Below are 20,718 nucleotides of genomic sequence, written 5' to 3'. Positions count from 1 at the left end.
GGAATACTGTGGGGCACACTCACACTCAATAGCCAGGATCAGTTCTACGTATTCAGGCGGGTCCCGCCGGTCGCATCCGGTGATCGTGAACACGAACTGTTCACAGCAGCTGGGTACGGAGGGAAGGTAATGGCGTGCGTAACTAAGCAACGGAACATACTTCCCGTCTGTGAAGCGCACGCGTCACAATGACGGAAGTATAGCTGAACCGCACGACGCGCAAACCGGAAGTCTCCCCGTCTGAGCAAGAACGTTCAGCTCGCCATATACAAGGCAAACCTATATGGGCACATTCCGCAACAAAAATCTATATTTATATATCCATGCTAGACAAAAGGATCCTAGCTAATTGAGTGTGCACCCCACAACTCCGGTGTCAAGAGCCAATCGGCTGCAGATAAACATATCCCCAAATAGTAAAACAATAAAGAGGAAAAATAAAACATGACAAAACAAGAGAAAAACAAGAAAAAAACATACACTGTGGCCACCAATTAGGCGGGCAGGTACGACCATTCTCTATTTATGCAAAAGGTTTATAAATATATCAAAATTCACAAAAAGGTGAAGGAAGGTCTTACAACACCATCCATAGGTGGCCACAGTCCACCAATGATAAATAAAAAAGTCAACATGCATAGTTAAAATACTCTAGTTGACCTACACTGCACACTCAGTGCAGATATAGATCTCCATAGGGCAAATCTATCAAATTAGGTCAAGGATATAACCTCATGAAATATACATATATGTATGTGTGTGTCGGTCAGAATATCACTCTAATAGCATAGGGGGTACCCTTGAAAAAGGACAGGTAGTAAGGGTATGATTGCATTATCAGAGTCTCCATTCCTCACCGCAAAAAAAGGTTTAGAGGATTAGATTCATTAAGTCCATAGGGAGACACTGAGCCCAGTCTGTGAATCCACCTTGCTTCCAGCTTTTTTAATAGGAGTGATCGGTCCCCACCCCTCTTAGGCATCGGGACCCAGTCAATAATCCGACACTTCAGAGATGCCACTTGATGTCCTGCTGTCAGAAAGTGCTGGGCAACCGGTTTGTCAGTCTGTCCTGTCAACAGTGCTTTGTGAATAGAGCTCCGGTGGTTCGCCATCCTCTCCCTAAAAGTACATGTGGTCATCCCCACATACGGGAGGCCACACGGGCAGAGCAACATATAAATTACATGATCAAGTCGGCAATGCAACCGAAATCTGATGCCAATCATTTTCCCACTTCGGGGATGCGGGAATTTATCCCCAACCAGCATGGAGCGACACGTCACACATCCCAGGCATTTCACACATCCCTTCTTTTGTGTTTTTAACCAACCACCTTCTTCGTTGGTAGGCTGTTTTACTGGGTGCATGAGAAGCTGCTTGAGGTTACGGCCACGTCTGTAAGCCATCATAGGCGGTTGTTCAAACAGTCCCTTCAATTTAGGGTCAGACTTTAATATTGGCCAGTGTCGTCTTAATGATGTTCCAATGTTGGTTGATTTACCATCAAATTGTGTGACGTATATCATTCGTGCCTCTTTTGGTGGTTCAGACTGTATGCATTTTAACCGTGCTTTCGCCAGGCAGTTATTAATCGTGCTTTTTTTGTACCCCCTTTCCAAGAAACGGGTTTTCATCTCCAAGATTTGTGTCTCTGCAATTGCTGGATCGGTGTTATTCCTCAGTACTCGCATAAACTGGGAAATGGGTAGGCTTGACCTAAGTGCCGGTGGATGGTAACTCGTAGCATGCAAGATCGTGTTTCGATCTGTCTCCTTTCTATATAAGGTGGTACCCAATTTAGTCCCGTTACGAAAAATGGTAAGATCCAAAAAATTGATGGAGTCCCCACTAATATGGCCAGTAAAGCGTACTGTGGAATCCAAATTGTTTAAATGTTCCAACATACTATTGAATTCAGACTCCGTGCCGTCCCACAGCATAAATATATCATCAATAAAACGTTTATAATAAATAATTTTGCTGCCGTATGTGGGTAAGATATTGGTCGTCTCATATTGGTGCATAAAAATGCCTGCATACATGGGGGCCACGTTGGACCCCATAGCTGTTCCCGAGCACTGTATATAGTAGTCACCCTGATACATAAAGTGATTATTCGTCAAGATCAATTCCAAAAATTCCAACAGCCCCTCAATGGGGATTGTCAATGTGCCCACTGAGATAAGTAAATCCCTTACTGCTTCGAGGCCCAAACCGTGGGGAATTATGGTATATAGTGACGACACATCAAGTGTCACCAACATAATTCCCTCATCAATATCTCCAAGTTCCAGGATTTTAGTTAAAAAATCCCCTGTATCTTTCAAGTAACTTGGGATAAATGGGATTAATTCCTGTAAAAAGGAGTCTACAAACATCGCTAGAGGTTGTAAGAGGGACCCCCTGGCTGATATGATCGGTCTGCCCGGGGGGCTAACCAAGGATTTATGAACCTTGGGCAAGGTGTAAAGCATTGGGCAGATAGGGTGTTCCACCTTCAAGAAGAGGGATATTTGCTCAGTCAGCCACCCCTGGCAGACCGATCTATCAACCAGAGTGTCAACCTTCTTTTTAATAAGTGGCATCGGATTGACATCACATTTGGTATAGGTACCTACATCAGATAACTGGCGCCTGACCTCCGCGTCATAATCTTTGAAGTTCTGAATGACCACGGCCCCGCCCTTATCGGCGGGCCTGATAACAATCCCATCATTGGTACGTAGGTCATTCAAGGACTTGCGTTGTTCAGGCGTCAAGTTACCAAATGTTCTATCAGGCATGTTATTAAAATCGTTCTCAGTCATTCTCAGGAATGTACGTATACTAGGGCTACAGGTCGGTGGATCAAAAACACTAGGTTTCTTCAAAACAGAGGATCGAGTCATTTCAGCCCCTAGGTTCCCCGTTTTATCACTAAAGAATTCCCTCAACCTTAGCTTCCGACCAAATTTATATTGGTCAACCGCTAGGTTAAAATCATCATCTCTTGCTTAGCAATCCTCTGTTTTGAAGAAACCTAGTGTTTTTGATCCACCGACCTGTAGCCCTAGTATACGTACATTCCTGAGAATGACTGAGAACGATTTTAATAACATGCCTGATAGAACATTTGGTAACTTGACGCCTGAACAACGCAAGTCCTTGAATGACCTACGTACCAATGATGGGATTGTTATCAGGCCCGCCGATAAGGGCGGGGCCGTGGTCATTCAGAACTTCAAAGATTATGACGCGGAGGTCAGGCGCCAGTTATCTGATGTAGGTACCTATACCAAATGTGATGTCAATCCGATGCCACTTATTAAAAAGAAGGTTGACACTCTGGTTGATAGATCGGTCTGCCAGGGGTGGCTGACTGAGCAAATATCCCTCTTCTTGAAGGTGGAACACCCTATCTGCCCAATGCTTTACACCTTGCCCAAGGTTCATAAATCCTTGGTTAGCCCCCCGGGCAGACCGATCATATCAGCCAGGGGGTCCCTCTTACAACCTCTAGCGATGTTTGTAGACTCCTTTTTACAGGAATTAATCCCATTTATCCCAAGTTACTTGAAAGATACAGGGGATTTTTTAACTAAAATCCTGGAACTTGGAGATATTGATGAGGGAATTATGTTGGTGACACTTGATGTGTCGTCACTATATACCATAATTCCCCACGGTTTGGGCCTCGAAGCAGTAAGGGATTTACTTATCTCAGTGGGCACATTGACAATCCCCATTGAGGGGCTGTTGGAATTTTTGGAATTGATCTTGACGAAATCACTTTATGTATCAGGGTGACTACTATATACAGTGCTCGGGAACAGCTATGGGGTCCAACGTGGCCCCCATGTATGCAGGCATTTTTATGCACCAATATGAGACGACCAATATCTTACCCACATACGGCAGCAAAATTATTTATTATAAACGTTTTATTGATGATATATTTATGCTGTGGGACGGCACCGAGTCTGAATTCAATAGTATGTTGGAACATTTAAACAATTTGGATTCTACAGTACGCTTTACTGGCCATATTAGTGGGGACTCCATCAATTTTTTGGATCTTACCATTTTTCGTAACGGGACTAAATTGGGTACCACCTTATATAGAAAGGAGACAGATCGAAACACGATCTTGCATGCTACGAGTAACCATCCACCGGCACTTAGGTCAAGCCTACCCATTTCCCAGTTTATGCGAGTACTGAGGAATAACACCGATCCAGCAATTGCAGAGACACAAATCTTGGAGATGAAAACCCGTTTCTTGGAAAGGGGGTACAAAAAAAGCACGATTAATAACTGCCTGGCGAAAGCACGGTTAAAATGCATACAGTCTGAACCACCAAAAGAGGCACGAATGATATACGTCACACAATTTGATGGTAAATCAACCAACATTGGAACATCATTAAGACGACACTGGCCAATATTAAAGTCTGACCCTAAATTGAAGGGACTGTTTGAACAACCGCCTATGATGGCTTACAGACGTGGCCGTAACCTCAAGCAGCTTCTCATGCACCCAGTAAAACAGCCTACCAACGAAGAAGGTGGTTGGTTAAAAACACAAAAGAAGGGATGTGTGAAATGCCTGGGATGTGTGATGTGTCGCTCCATGCTGGTTGGGGATAAATTCCCGCATCCCCGAAGTGGGAAAATGATTGGCATCAGATTTCGGTTGCATTGCCGACTTGATCATGTAATTTATATGTTGCTCTGCCCGTGTGGCCTCCCGTATGTGGGGATGACCACATGTACTTTTAGGGAGAGGATGGCGAACCACCGGAGCTCTATTCACAAAGCACTGTTGACAGGACAGACTGACAAACCGGTTGCCCAGCACTTTCTGACAGCAGGACATCAAGTGGCATCTCTGAAGTGTCGGATTATTGACTGGGTCCCGATGCCTAAGAGGGGTGGGGACCGATCACTCCTATTAAAAAAGCTGGAAGCAAGGTGGATTCACAGACTGGGCTCAGTGTCTCCCTATGGACTTAATGAATCTAATCCTCTAAACCTTTTTTTGCGGTGAGGAATGGAGACTCTGATAATGCAATCATACCCTTACTACCCGTCCTTTTTCAAGGGTACCCCCTATGCTATTAGAGTGATATTCTGACCGACACACACATACATATATGTATATTTCATGAGGTTATATCCTTGACCTAATTTGATAGATTTGCCCTATGGAGATCTATATCTGCACTGAGTGTGCAGTGTAGGTCAACTAGAGTATTTTAACTATGCATGTTGACTTTTTTATTTATCATTGGTGGACTGTGGCCACCTATGGATGGTGTTGTAAGACCTTCCTTCACCTTTTTTGTGAATTTTGATATATTTATAAACCTTTTGCATAAATAGAGAATGGTCGTACCTGCCCGCCTAATTGGTGGCCACAGTGTATGTTTTTTTCTTGTTTTGTCATGTTTTATTTTTCCTCTTTATTGTTTTACTATTTGGGGATATGTTTATCTGCAGCCGATTGGCTCTTGACACCGGAGTTGTGGGGTGCACACTCAATTAGCTAGGATCCTTTTGTCTAGCATGGATATATAAATATAGATTTTTGTTGCGGAATGTGCCCATATAGGTTTGCCTTGTATATGGCGAGCTGAACGTTCTTGCTCAGACGGGGAGACTTCCGGTTTGCGCGTCGTGCGGTTCAGCTATACTTCCGTCATTGTGACGCGTGCGCTTCACAGACGGGAAGTATGTTCCGTTGCTTAGTTACGCACGCCATTACCTTCCCTCCGTACCCAGCTGCTGTGAACAGTTCGTGTTCACGATCACCGGATACGACCTGCGGGACCCGCCTGAATACGTAGAACTGATCCTGGCTATTGAGTGTGAGTGTGCCCCACAGTATTCCTTCCCGTTTGGGAAGATTTTGCACAGTTTTTGTATTGATAGTTTAAGATTGTTATACATAGAATTATGTCGCATTGATATGAGGTCATACTGGGGGCGTCTTTGGCGCCAAATTTTAATTGAACATAGGTGTATATAGAGCCTGTCAGGCATAACCCAGTATACTGCTGGATGTCTGGGTAGACCTGTTGTTTGGTCTTATGATCTGATGGAATTATTGTACACAGCCTCCTGAGGAAGGCCCTCTATGGGCCGAAAGCGCTTGAGGATTCATTAAGGACACTATTCAAGTGGACTATGTAACGTATAGTATAATAAATTACCTTTTTGCATATTTACAAATTCTGGAGAGTGCCTCTACATATATATATATATTATATATATATATATATATATATATATATATATATATATATATATATATGAAAAATAATGCTCTTACCAAATACGAGAAAATATGGTCCCCTTGGATCAGCTCATCATACTCATCCCTTGCCCTTTAGATTTAGGGTTTATTGGCCCTACCGGTAGTGTGCTCTCTGGGCCTCGTGGTACAGAGCCGGACTCCTCTCCCCTTATTCTATTTATATTGTCATTGTACCTCACCTCATACAATTATGTATCTCTAGGCTTGAAGGTTTTGTGTTTATTTTTTTTTCCTTTCTCTCAGGGGGGTTGTGGGCTATATCTGGCCCGCTAGTTGGGATGTTTCTTAAAATATTTCGGGGAGAAAATTGAAAATGTTAAGTATGCGGATTATGATCTGATTACGGACTTCAGAAAATCTGTATAATGTGGGTTGAAAGTATTTGGAACTGTATCTTCCTGGAATGTCTATTATTATGTATCTATATTGATGGGGGAGGTATTTGACCCAGTGTATTGTATAATGCCAATTGCGTTTCCCAGCATACACTGCCATGTCTGTATCGTTAACTATTTTGTTGAATAAAAATACTCGAAAAATAAATAAATATTTAACTGTCTGGGGAAACCCTGATTTTTCTCCCTCTCAACATTTCTCATGACAAAACCTGTAATGAAAAGGGTATTTCAGCAATTCGTGATATTTTTGACCCAGGTGGCACTCTCTATTCTTATCAGCAATTGAGAACCATGTTTGACATCCCACAATACCAATTTTTTTTCTGTACTTACAATCTAGGCATTATATTTTAAGTAAGTTAACCCCTAATACCCACTGTTAACCTATAACACAGTGTCCTTTGCAAACTCTATTACATTATCTATCCTCTCCAAATTTAAACAACGTTATTTATATACGGATTTATTACCCAGTAACATGGACAGATTATGGCCTATGATTTGGAAATCTTGGACCATAGTTTTTCCTGACTTTCGACACTAAGAACGCCTCTTGACATTTTTGCCGACCACTCTGAAACATCTCAGCAAAATTACAAAAGACCCATATTAAGTTTCTAAATATGGCTTATTTTTCCCAAGCTCAGAGGAGACATGTGGTAGCTGAAGAATCGGGTGCATGTCCAAAGTGTACAGCTATCTCAGTCACTTTTGCACACAATGTATGGTATTGCCCTAAAATTAAGTTTTGGTTTAAAATACACTCATTTATTAAACAGGTAATGGGTACCTCTGAACCTTTTTTTATGGGAAGCCTTTGTATTAGCGGATTTATCTACATGGCCATTTACTCCTGATTACCCTTCCCCAGTTGCATTTTTGACTGTGTTGATTACCATTGTTAGTAAATCTGTTCTGTAGAAATGGATATCTAGACAGGCCCCTGGACTCAGGAATTGCTTTCCATCCTATATTTTGATAGACGCACTGCATTAATGGATATTGAGAAAGGTGTATCTAGATTTTACGCCAGATGGGGAATGTACCTTGCGTTCTTACCAGTTTCTCAGTAAACCCGTATAATACAAGTTTTTGAAAATACGTCCTGGTCATTGATAAGTAACCGGTCTCAATCGTTCTTACCAATTATCGTTGTGTATGCTTTTTGATGTATGTTCACTATAGACCACCGAATACATAAGTTCTCAACTTATTACACACAGATAGGCAGTGATTTTTTCTCTCTCTCGTTCTCTTTTCTTTCTTCTCTCTCTTTCCTTACCTTCTTCTGTGCTGTTTTAGGTTCAATATTGTTGATTTAATTTTTTTTTTGTCTATTATTATTTTAGAATAAAATACAAAAACTGAGGAAGATGGAAGTATAATGACACCTTTATACAATTTTGATATACTACTGTTGTGATGCTTTATTTTCAACCTTTGTACAACAGTGGCTGTTTTGTACTCCTTGCCTTCTTCTTAATAAAACTATGTTCTAAAAAAAGGAAAGATACAGAAGAATGAACTAATCCCTTACACTTTGACATACAAGAAAACCAGGTGTAATATTTCTACACAATAAGATCATAGACCTTCTGCAATATTATTTGGTGGTTTGGTATAAGTTGTTCAAACAGATTAAAAAAGAAAAAAAAAACCCTCACCATATACAGTACATTAAATGCAATGTATCTGACTCTTTGTACAGCAGAAACTTTTCTAGCAACATTTTTTATTGAAGCAAATCACAAACAAACACAGTTTCATTCTTCAAATGTATTATTGCTACAATGCAGTGCATCAGATGTACACAGAAATTAGCCACCCTTTACCAAAGGGATGGCCTTTGGAACAATGGACTGAGATCTATATCTCAGACCATTTCTACCTCTGAGATCAGCTTAAAGACACTCCATTGCTCAGAGTGCCATTTTAATGTTTGTGTTTATTATTCAACAATTAGAAAATCTGTGATATGTAACAGGTTTTTAATGATACGATAACTTCGTATTTATATAATCAACACTGACTGCACATCATATAAGTATTTTTTTTAAATAATATAACAATGAATGGCAATGGTGTTGGATTTAATTTGATAATTATGATGGGTGATTAATTTAGCACTAAATATACATGACTTGTAATTGTCAACACCTGACCAAGCAGCCAGGCCCACCTAGAAATTTAGCATATCTGACCATTCCGGATTAAAACTCACTAGTGCAGAATGTAACCATTTATCTATGTGCACTCTATGCAGTATCACTCAAGTATTTGTGCAGATGATCCTTGCACTCCCATGAAGGTACACGTACGTACACCATACCCTTTCGGCCAGTGTATCAGCAGGGCACCATGCCACAAGTCAACTGATGTCTCGGACAGAGATTAAACCAATACTCGCATGTTTTAGAATAAAGTAAGCATCTTTTGAAGTGTTTACATATTTAATCAGTACCAATTAGATCAATAACAATACTAATATTTCAGATTAAAAAAAAAGAACAACAAAAAAAAACAGTTCCCTTTAATCGAATAAAAAACTAACGACCTGGTAAAAATGTAAGATATTTAATTACATAATATCTAATAACTGCTAACTTTATCGTTTTTATTTTATCAGGTGGTTTTCCGCACTTTTCTACTGAGAAGCTCCATTACAGAGGAAGGAAGAAGTGCACCGGAAAAGTCCAGCTCTCCCAATAACGAAGATTACACTCCAAATAACCTGATCGAGACCTTTACATTCACAAATGCGATAAAGCCTTCTACTATACGGCATACTGTATATAGCCATTATGTTACTATTGTTTTTCCTCCTTTTTCTCTTTATATTCTTCCAGACGTAGCAGCCACTTGTCCCAGTAATGTAAACAAGCGCTGGGGTCCATAAAATGTGCATGTGCAGGGGATCCGTCTTTATAAACCACTACTATGAGTCCACAATCAACCTGAAAGATAAAGTTATCTCTGTTTCATTTCCAACACAAGAACTACATCAAATGAAATGGTCAAGCCTAGTGATGTCAGAACTGCAACCTAAGACCATATAAGAAAGCAAAATTACAGGATAGCCAAATGTCTGTCATACTAAGCTAGAGAACGCACCATACCATCAGTGTTCATATTATACAGGTCTTACCACTCATTCAAACAACACCGCAAAATCCAGTCATCCATGCCTCACCCCCTTCATGTCCATTCTCCTATACTGCAGGCCCTACATTTATAGCGAATGTTGATTTCCTGCATTTTTCTGATGACACCAGTTTCCATGAGCAGGGGTCACAAGGGGACTACAAGCTCCCCCACCCCCCAATTTGGCGGTATAACCAGGTCAATATCATCTATGCACACAACTGTCACAAGGAGCCCCCTCCTAATGCATATCTGAGTCTAATGATACTTGAGTTCTCTTCCATCTCCAGATTACGCCTCAGATGACTTTCAGTGCCCAAAATCAAGACAGTGCTCAGCAATCAGAGGGGCAGATATCTACCTGAACAACTCCTACTATCTGAGGCATAATCATAGTCCTGATAGATTCATTACCACTTTTTACACACTTAAAAATACAAAAAACAAAAATTCTACTCAAAACACCAAGTGCTTACTCAGACAGGAGGCTACATGCAGCAACACAGACCTGCTCAGGCAACTATCATCTGTCTGGAGGGTTTGGAAATCCTCAGGTCAGTTGTAGGGGTGAGTACCTTCAAAGCAAATGCACAGAGGTTGCCTCACATCTATCGTTAGCTACAGCAACAAGTGCACTCTGCAACACACATCACTGCACTGGAGTCTGTGAAAGGACCATCCACCTGAACCTCAAGAACAGAAAATAATGGAGTTTATTCATATTAAAATGTATTTAGTTACTACAGACTACAAATCTTTCTTTTAAAGAATAAGGTGTGTTTTGGAGAATTAAGTATAAGAAGTATATTTCATTTTAAAAGGACGCAACATGTTGCATCCATAAATTTTGTCCATCACAATTAAATGCGCCCTCCTCAGTGATCAGAATCCTGCTTGAAAAAAAATCCTAGAGTTTACTAATACCCCTTTCACACAGAAAATTCAATTACTGGGTGAAGCAGTTGCACCCGGTAATTTGCTGATAAAAACTGGTCCTTTTTCTGTGTGAAAGGGTCAACCCGGGTTGAAATTCCCGGGACATCGACCCAGGAATTTACCAGGGTTGGAGACCCGAAAATTTCTACCCAGGTTGACCCTTTAACACAGATGAAATACCCATTTTGATCCGCAAATTACATGGTAGAAATTCTTGATCCGGTAATTTGCTTCTCTGTGGAAAAGATGGGGCGGGGCGGGGGGGTCAGGCAGAGACCGGCAAAACGACAGCAGTGAAATGCAGGGATGTCTCTCTGAAAAGGGTATTACACTATCATTAGTGCTCCATCCTTTTCACTATCAGATTCCATCACACTACTCATAATGCTCCCCAGCATCTTTTACATCCTACCTTAATGCAAGTCCCACAATATCTCTGCGTGTATCCATTCAAACACCACTAAATAGTCCCTCACATCTTACAGTATATCTTTCTGACATGCACAAACTGTATTCTTCACCAGACACCGAGGGCTCCCCAGATTCATTTCTATATCATCTCAACAAACCAAAACTTCCTTGTGAAATAAGAATTAGCCAGACCATTCACTCATGTAATAAAAAAGAAATCCTTGACACATGATCTGTTGGAAGACTCGTGGAGAGCTTTCTAAAATTTAAATTTCAAGGATATCCATGCCTGAGCACAGATAATTAGATCAAAATAACTGCTGTACTAATTCATTCACCTGTGCTCAATCCTATAAAGCTGGACTGTTGGGGTGCCTTGAGAACCTTTTTGTTTGATCACCACTATTCTGGTGTGCCTCTACATCCAGAACTAACCTGCCCTTCTACTCTTCATTTTATTGGTCTGCCCAAACAACTAAATAAAATGCATACATTGTCTAGAAAGCTGTATTTTTGGCAGTCTTGGTACTTAATAATGGCTCTGTCACAAAAGAGAAAAAAAAAAAAAAAAGGGAAGGAGAAAATATAAAATACCACTTTACTTACTTGGAAGTTATAATTACGGTCATGATTTATAGCGCCTATATATGCTGCAACTTGTAGAGGATTGTCAAATGTGTTCTTTAATTGTGGTTTCTGCTTTTCAGAGGTTTTCCAGTCTATCAAGCACAGCTTCTCCCTGCAAAGGATTTCAAGACATTTTATTAAAAGGACAGTTAAATCAAGCTATACTGTGACATACAATACTGTGCAAAAGTTTTAGGCAGGTGTAAAAAAAATGCTGCAAAGTAAGAATGCTTTCAAAAATAGAAGGGTTAATAGTTTCTTTTATCAATTAACAATATGCAAAGTGAAGGAACAGATGAGAAATCTAAAATCGAATCAATATTTGGTGTGACCATCCTTTGCCTTCAAAACTGCATCAATTCTTCTAGGTACACTTGCACAAAGTCAGGGATTTTGTAGGAATATAGTATTTTGTGTGTATGTGTATGTATAATATATATATATATATATATATATATATATATATATTTTTTTTTTAACCAATCAAACCAAACCGGTGATAATGATCATCATTTTCATAAGTAGGTTTAAACACGGTCCTTCACTGAAACAGTTGTGTAGGAGGCTTAAAACTGGCTGAGGAACAGGCAAACTCCTCTACAAGGGTGAGGTTGTGGAAGACCGTTTCATGTCAAGACTGAACAGAGCAACAAGACAGTAGTTATACTGTATCAGCAAGGTATCTCCCAGCCAATGGGGGGTATTTCGGAGTTGATCGCAGCAGCAAGTTTGTTAGCAATTGGGCAAAACCATGTGCACTGCAAGGGGGGGGGGGGGGGGGGGGCAGATATAACATTTGCAGAGAGAGTTAGATTTGGGTGGGTTATTTTGTTTCTGTGCAGGGTAAATACTGGCTGCTTTATTCTTACACTGCAATCTAGATTCCAGTTTGAACACACCCCACCCAAATCTAACTCTCTCTGCACATGTTATATCTGCACCTCCTGCAGTGCACATGGTTTTGCCCAACTGCTAACAAAATTGCTGCTGCGACCAACTTGGAATGACCACCAATATTTCAAAGCAGACTGGTTTCAAGATGTGCTGTTCAAGCTCTGCTGAAGAAGCACAAAGAAACGGGCAACACTGAGGACCGTAGACACAGTGGTTGGCCAAGGAAACTTAATGCCTCCGATGAAAGACACATCATGCTTACTTCCCTTCTAAATCGGAAGATGTCCAGTAAAGCCATCAACTCAGAACTGGTAGAAACCAGTGGAACCCAGGTACACCCATTTACTGTTCACAGAAGTCATCTTCATGAAAGAATTGCGGCCAAAAACCCATACCATCAACGTGGAAACAAGGCCAAGCGACTCAACAATGCACAAACACATAACAACTGGGGTGCAGAAAAATGGCAGCAGGTGCTCTGGACTGATAAGCCAAAAAGCTTGAAATATTTGGCTGGAACAGAAGGCAGTTTGTTAGCCGAAGGGATGGAGAGCGGTACAATAATCAGTGTCTGCAGGCCACAGTGAAACATGGTGGAGGTTCCTTGCAAGTTTGGTGCTGCATTTCAGCAAATGGAGATGGGGATTTATGCAAACAATAAACAGAGTTAAAGGAGTGACCCAAAGAAATCAGCAGCACCTCTCCGACCAGTGGTATTCCCCAATACCAAAACAGACTACAAACGTGAAGAAGGATGGATCAGATAGGTGCGCTAATATTTAAGAGAGATTAGTACTTCCTTTAAACGTTATCTTGACCAGACTTCGCAGCATCAATAGTTAACTGTACAGAGTGACAGTGAGCCCTCCACTTAGCTTGTCCTCCCTGGCCTTATGGGGATGGGAGGCTGGATGGTGAGAGCCTAGTCCGAGTCCTGACACGTGTTTCCAACAGGCATAACATCCAGCAAGTGGAGTCCTGGAAGTGATGATATGGATCCCTGATCTCAACATCATCGAGTCTGTCTGGGATTACATGAAGAGACAGAAGGATTAGTTCTCAAAGATGTTTGGAACAACTTCCCTGCCGAGTTCCTTCCAACACGGAGTACAAGTGTACCTAGAAGAATTGATGCTGTTTTGAAGGCAAATGGTGGTCACATCAAATATTGATTTGATTTAGATTTCTCTCCGGTCATTCACTTTGTTGATTGCTCATGCATTTTGTTAATTGAGAAAAAATAAGAATTTACTTACCGATAATTCTATTTCTCGTAGTCCGTAGTGGATGCTGGGGACTCCGTAAGGACCATGGGGAATAGCGGCTCCGCAGGAGACTGGGCACATCTAAAGAAAGCTTTAGGACTATCTGGTGTGCACTGGCTCCTCCCCCTATGACCCTCCTCCAAGCCTCAGTTAGGATACTGTGCCCGGACGAGCGTACACAATAAGGAAGGATCTTGAATCCCGGGTAAGACTCATACCAGCCACACCAATCACACCGTACAACTTGTGATCTGAACCCAGTTAACAGCATGATAACAGAGGAGCCTCTAGAAAAGATGGCTCACTACAGCAATAACCCGATTTTTTTGGTAACAATAACTATGTACCAGTATTGCAGACAATCCGCACTTGGAATGGGCGCCCAGCATCCACTACGGACTACGAGAAATAGAATTATCGGTAAGTAAATTATTATTTTCTCTAACGTCCTAAGTGGATGCTGGGGACTCCGTAAGGACCATGGGGATTATACCAAAGCTCCCAAACGGGCGGGAGTGCGCGGATGACTCTGCAGCACCAAATGAGAGAACTCCAGGTCCTCCTCAGCCAGGGTATCAATTTTGTAGAATTTTACAAACGTATTTGCTCCTGACCAAGTAGCTGCTCGGCAAAGTTGTAAAGCCGAGACCCCTCGGGCAGCCGCCCAAGATGAGCCCACCTTCCTTGTGGAGTGGGCATTTACAGATTTTTGGCTGTGGCAGGCCTGCCACAGAATGTGCAAGCTGAATTGTACTACAAATCAAACGAGCAATAGTCTGCTTAGAAGCAGGAGCACCCAGCTTGTTGGGTGCATACAGGATAAACAGCGAGTCAGTTTTCCTGACTCCAGCCGTCCTGGAAACATATTTTCAGGGCCCTGACAACGTCTAGCAACTTGGAGTCCTCCAAGTCCCTAGTAGCCGCAGGCACCACAATAGGTTGGTTCAGGTGAAAACGCTGAAACCACCTTAGGGAGAAAATGAGGACGAGTCCTCAATTCCGCCCTGTCCGAATGGAAAATCAGATAAGGGCTTTAACAGGATAAAGCAGCCAATTCTGACACGCGCCTGGCCCAGGCCAGGGCCAACAGCATGACCACTTTCCATGTGAGATATTTTAACTCCACAGATTTAAGTGGTTCAAACCAATGTGACTTTTGGAACCCAAAAACTACATGGAGATCCCAAAGTGCCACTGGAGGCACAAAAGGAGGCTGTATATGCAGTACCCCTTTTACAAACGTCTGAACTTCAGGGACTGAAGCTAGTTCTTTTTGGAAGAAAATTGACAGGGCCGAAATTTGAACCTTAATGGACCCCAATTTCAGGCCCATAGACACTCCTGTTTGCAGGAAATGTAGGAATTGACCCAGTTGAATTTCCTCCGTCGGGCCTTACTGGCCTCGCACCACGCAACATATTTTCGCCAAATGCGGTGATAATGTTTTGCGGTTACATCCTTCCTGGCTTTGATCAGGATAGGGATGACTTCATCCGGAATGCCTCTTTTCCTTCAGGATCCGGCGTTCAACCGCCATGCCGTCAAACGCAGCCGCGGTAAGTCTTGGAACAGACAGGGTCCTTGCTGGAGCAGGTCCCTTCTTAGAGGTAGAGGCCACGGATCCTCCGTGAGCATCTCTTGAAGTTCCGGTTACCAAGTCCTTCTTGGCCAATCCGGAGCCACTAATATAGTGCTTACTCCTCTCCATCTTATCAATCTCAGTACCTTGGGTATGAGAGGCAGAGGAGGGAACACATACACTGACTGGTACACCCACGGTGTTACCAGAGCGTCTACAGCTATTGCCTGAGGGTCCCTTGACCTGGCGCAATACCGGTCGAGTTTTTCCCAACGGTTTATAATCATGTGGAAGACTTCTGGGTGAAGTCCCCACTCTCCCGGGTGGAGGTCGTGCTGAGGAAGTCTGCTTCCCAGTTGTCCACTCCCGGAATGAATACTGCTGACAGTGCTATCACATGATTTTCCGCCCAGCGAAGAATCCTTGCAGCTTCTGCCATTGCCCTCCTGCTTCTTGTGCCACCCTGTCTGTTTACGTGGGTGACTGCCGTGATGTTGTCCGACTGGATCAACACCGGCTGACCTTGAAGCAGAGGTCTTGCTAAGCTTAGAGCATTGTAAATGGCCCTTAGCTTAAGGATATTTATGTGAAGTGATGTCTCCAGGCTTGACCATAAGCCCTGGATATTCCTTCCCTGTGTGACTGCTCCCCAGCCTCGCAGGCTGGCATCCGTGGTCACCAGGACCCAGTCCTGAATGCCGAATCTGCGGCCCTCTAGAAGATGAGCACTCTGCAACCACCACAGGAGGGACACCCTTGTCCTTGGTGACAGGGTTATCCGCTGATGCATCTGAAGATGCAACCCGGACCATTTGTCCAGCAGGTCCCACTGGAAAGTTCTTGCGTGGAATCTGCCGAATGGGATTGCTTCGTAGGAAGCCACCATTTTACCCAGAACCCTTGTGCATTGATGCACTGAGACTTGGCTCGGTTTTAGGAGGTTCCTGACTAGCTCGGATAACTCCCTGGCTTTCTCCTCCGGGAGAAACACCTTTTTCTGGACTGTGTCCAGGATCATCCCTAGGAACAGAAGACAAGTCGTCGGAACCAGCTGCGATTTTGGAATATTGAGAATCCAATCGTGCTGCCGCAACACTACCTGAGATAGTGCTACACCGACCTCCAACTGTTCCCTGGATCTTACCCTTATCAGGGAATCGTCCAAGTAAGGGATAACTAAAATTCCCTTCCTTCGAAGGAATATCATCATTTCGGCCATTACCTTGGTAAAGACCCGGGGTGCCGTGGACCATCCATACGGCAGCGTCTGAACTGATAGTGACAGTTCTGTACCATAAACCTGAGGTACCCTTGATGAGAAGGGCAAATTTTGACATGAAGGTAAGCATCCTTGATGTCCCGAGACATCATGTAGTCCCCTTCTTCCAGGTTCGCAATCACTGCTCTGAGTGACTCAATCTTGAATTTGAACCTCTGTATGTAAGTGTTCAAAGATTTTAGATTTAGAATCTGTCTCACCGAGCCGTCCGGCTTCGGTACCACAACAGTGTGGAATAATACCCCGTTCCCTGTTGCCGGAGGGGTACCTTGATTATCACCTGCTGGGAATACAGCTTGTGAATGGCTTCCAAAACTGTCTCCCTGTCAGAAGGAGACATCGGTAAAGCCGACTTTAGGAAACGGCGAGGGGGAGACGTCTCGAATTCTAATTTGTACCCCTGAGATATCACCTGAAGGATCCAGGGGTCTACTTGCGAGTGAGCCCACTGCGCGCTGAAATTCATTGAGACGGGCCCTCCACCGTGCCTGATTCTGCTTGTAAAGCCCCAGCGTCATACTGAGGTCTTGGCAGAGGCGGGAGAGGGTTTCTGTTCCTGGGAACTGGCTGATTTCTGCAGCCTTTTTCCTCTCCCTCTGTCACGGGGCAGAAATGAGGAACCTTTTGCCCGCTTGTCCACGAAAAGACTGCGCCTGATAATACTGAGTCTTCTCATGTTGAGAGGCGACCTGGGGTACAAACGTGGATTTCCCAGCTGTTGCCGTGGCCACCAGGTCTGAAAGACCGACCCCAAATAACTCCTCCCTTTAATAAGGCAATACTTCCAAATGCCGTTTGGAATACGCATCACCTGACCACTGACGTGTCCATAACATTCTACTGGTAGAAATGGACAACGCACTTAGACTTGATGCCAGTCGGCAAATATTCCGCTGTGCATCACGCATATATAGAAATGCATCTTTTAAATGCTCTATAGGCAAAAATATACTGTCCCTATCTAGGGTATCAATATTTTTAGTCAGGGAATCCGACCACGCCAACCCAGCACTGCACATCCAGGCTGAGGCGATTGCTGGTTGCAGTATAACACCAGTATGTGTGTAAATACATTTTAGGATACCCTCCTGCTTTCTATCAGCAAGATCCTTAAGGGCTGCCATCTCAGGAGAGGGTAGAGCCCTTACAAGCGTGTGAGCGCTTTATCCACCCTAGGGGGTGTTTCCCAACGCACCCTAACCTCTGGCGGGAAAGGATATAATGCCAATAACATTTTAGAAATTATCAGTTGTTATCGGGGGAAAACCACGCATCATCACACACCTCATTTAATTTCTCAGATTCAGGAAAACTACAGGTAGTTTTTCCTCACCGAACATAATACCCCTTTTTGGTGGTACTCGTATTATCAGAAATGTGTAAAACATTTTTCATTGCCTCAATCATGTAACGTGTGGCCCTACTGGAAGTCACATTTGTCTCTTCACCGTCGACACTGGAGTCAGTATCCGTGTCGGCGTCTATATCTGCCATCTGAGGTAACGGGCGCTTTAGAGCCCCTGACGGCCTATGAGACGTCTGGACAGGCCCAAGCTGAGTAGCCGGCTGTCTCATGTCAACCACTGTCTTTTATACAGAGCTGACACTGTCACGTAATTCCTTCCAACAGTTCATCCACTCAGGTGTCGACCCCCTAGGGGGTGACATCACTATTACAGGCAATCTGCTCCGTCTCCACATCATTTTTCTCCTCATACATGTCGACACAAACGTACCAACATACAGCACACACACAGGGAATGCTCTGATAGAGGACAGGACCCCACTAGCCCTTTGGGGAGACAGAGGGAGAGTTTGCCAGCACACACCAAAGCGCTATATATATACAGGGATAACCTTATATAAGTGTTTTTCCCCTTATAGCTGCTGTATCTTTAATACTGCGCGTAATTAGTGCCCCCCCTGTCTTTTTTAACCCTTTCTGTAGTGTAGTGACTGCAGGGGAGAGACAGGGAGCTTCCCTCCAACGGAGCTGTGAGGGAAAATGGCGCCAGTGTGCTGAGGAGATAAGGCCGCCGATAAGGGGGCGGAGCCTATCTCCCGTTTTTCTATGTATTCTGGCAGGGGTTAAATGCATCCATATAGCCCAGGAGCTATATGTGATGCATTTTTTGCCATCCAAGGTGTTTTTTATTGCGTCTCAGGGCACCCCCCCCCCCAGCGCCCTGCACCCTCAGTGACCGCAGTGTGAAGTGTGCTGAGAGCAATGGCGCACAGCTGCAGTGCTGTGCGCTACCTTGTTGAAGACAGGACGTCTTCTGCCGCCGATTTTCCGGACCTCTTCTGCCTTCTGGCTCTGTAAGGGGGCCGGCAGCGCGGCTCTGGGACCCATCCAGGCTGGGCCTGTGATCGTCCCTCTGGAGCTAATGTCCAGTAGCCTAAGAAGCCCAATCCACTCTGCACGCAGGTGAGTTCGCTTCTTCTCCCCTTAGTCCCTCGATGCAGTGAGCCTGTTGCCAGCAGGTCTCACTGAAAATAAAAAACCTAAACTAAAACTTTCACTAAGAAGCTCAGGAGAGCCCCTAGTCTGCACCCTTCTCGTTCGGGCACAAAGATCTAACTGAGGCTTGGAGGAGGGTCATAGGGGGAGGAGCCAGTGCACACCAGATAGTCCTAAAGCTTTCTTTAGATGTGCCCAGTCTCCTGCGGAGCCGCTATTCCCCATGGTCCTTACGGAGTCCCCAGCATCCACTTAGGACGTTAGAGAAATATTTGCAAAGCATTCTTAGTTTGCAGCAGAAAATATTTTTTAGAAAATATATATGGTCATAGAACTCACTTTTATATGTGAAGATGGGGCAGATGTACTAAGCCTTGGAAAGAAAGTGAAGAGAGACAAACTTCCAACCAATCAGCTCATGACTGTCATTTTTCAAACACAGCCTGTAACTTGGCAGTTAGAAAGTACTAGTCAATCATTTCCTATCTCCACTTTATCACTCTCCAAGGCTTGGTACATCTCCCCGTATATATTTTTACTCGTGGCTTTAGTTTTGCTTTTGTGGTCTTGCACCCTGAATAGAACCAGTTGTTTGCTATGTAATTATACTTAGTCCTAAAAAAGCTCCTCATTTCTTCTGCTGGTAAGCATTAGTTGTATTTGGTGCATCTTTAAATGGATCGATCATGGACAAACAGAAGCAATAGCCACGCTCTATACTAAACCAGAACTGATGAGAACGCAGAACAGTTCACCACTAATCAGTGACATCATTGCACAATTAGGAGCCCTTCTATAGTCAAAGATATCTAAAATGGTTTTGTGAAATGGAAAAAAAAAAAAAATAAATAAAAATTTTTTTATAAAAAAGGAAGAATCAGGAAAAAAATAAAAATCTTCATTTGTTGCACGTTTCATGGGTCCTTGTTGTCGCCTATTTGCAAACCACTTGGGCAGCCGGGCTTTGTGCTAAATCAAACTTTACCAGCAAGGACGTGAACAAACATTTTTGGGCCTCATAAAATTTTTAAAGGGCCCCTTTGTGTATGGAGCTTTGATAGGAAAGCCAGGCCCCATATAAGAAGCATCCCCTGTATCTATAGTAGATGCGTCACTGTTTAGCAACACTACAAATGAACGTGATTAGAGATTTTGTTCCGTAAGGTGGAGCACAGGGGCAGCCTATTAGTAACAGTGGATGACATAGTAGCTGCTGTTAGGTCAAAGTTACACTAAAATCTATCAGTTCTGGATATACAACAGGGGAGATGTGTGACACATGGTCAAAGAAGCCAAACATAAAAGACCTTTTCTAATACGGATGTAGCAAATATGGACATTATCTATATGGGTGTGGTTCATAGGGTCGACGACTATTGGTCGACAGTGACTAGGTCGACACGGCCAGATTGACATGGAAAAAGGTCGAC

The 20,718-nt window shown here is 43.2% G+C and overlaps 1 protein-coding gene across 4 annotated transcripts in view; it reads right to left on the bottom strand.

Annotated features, from left to right (window-relative positions):
* Positions 1–8,407: 8,407 nt before the first annotated feature.
* Positions 8,408–20,718, bottom strand: part of MGME1 (mitochondrial genome maintenance exonuclease 1) — a 43,079-nt gene continuing 30,768 nt past the window's right edge. For 3 of the 4 annotated variants that reach the window (XM_063918142.1, XM_063918141.1, XM_063918143.1), the window contains exons 4-5: positions 11,790–11,922; positions 8,408–9,649 (exon numbers count right to left, since the gene is read on the bottom strand). In XM_063918142.1, coding sequence (XP_063774212.1) covers positions 9,503–9,649; positions 11,790–11,922 — 280 coding nt within the window. In that variant the 3' untranslated portion in view covers positions 8,408–9,502. Of the gene's footprint in view, positions 9,650–10,397; positions 10,526–11,789; positions 11,923–20,718 lie in introns of those variants that run through there. The other variant, XM_063918144.1, reaches the window with a different exon arrangement.

Source organism: Pseudophryne corroboree, chromosome 4 (assembly GCF_028390025.1).
Source record: "Pseudophryne corroboree isolate aPseCor3 chromosome 4, aPseCor3.hap2, whole genome shotgun sequence".
Classification (NCBI taxonomy): Eukaryota; Metazoa; Chordata; class Amphibia; order Anura; family Myobatrachidae; genus Pseudophryne; species Pseudophryne corroboree.
This window is presented reverse-complemented; position numbering and strand designations above follow the sequence as displayed.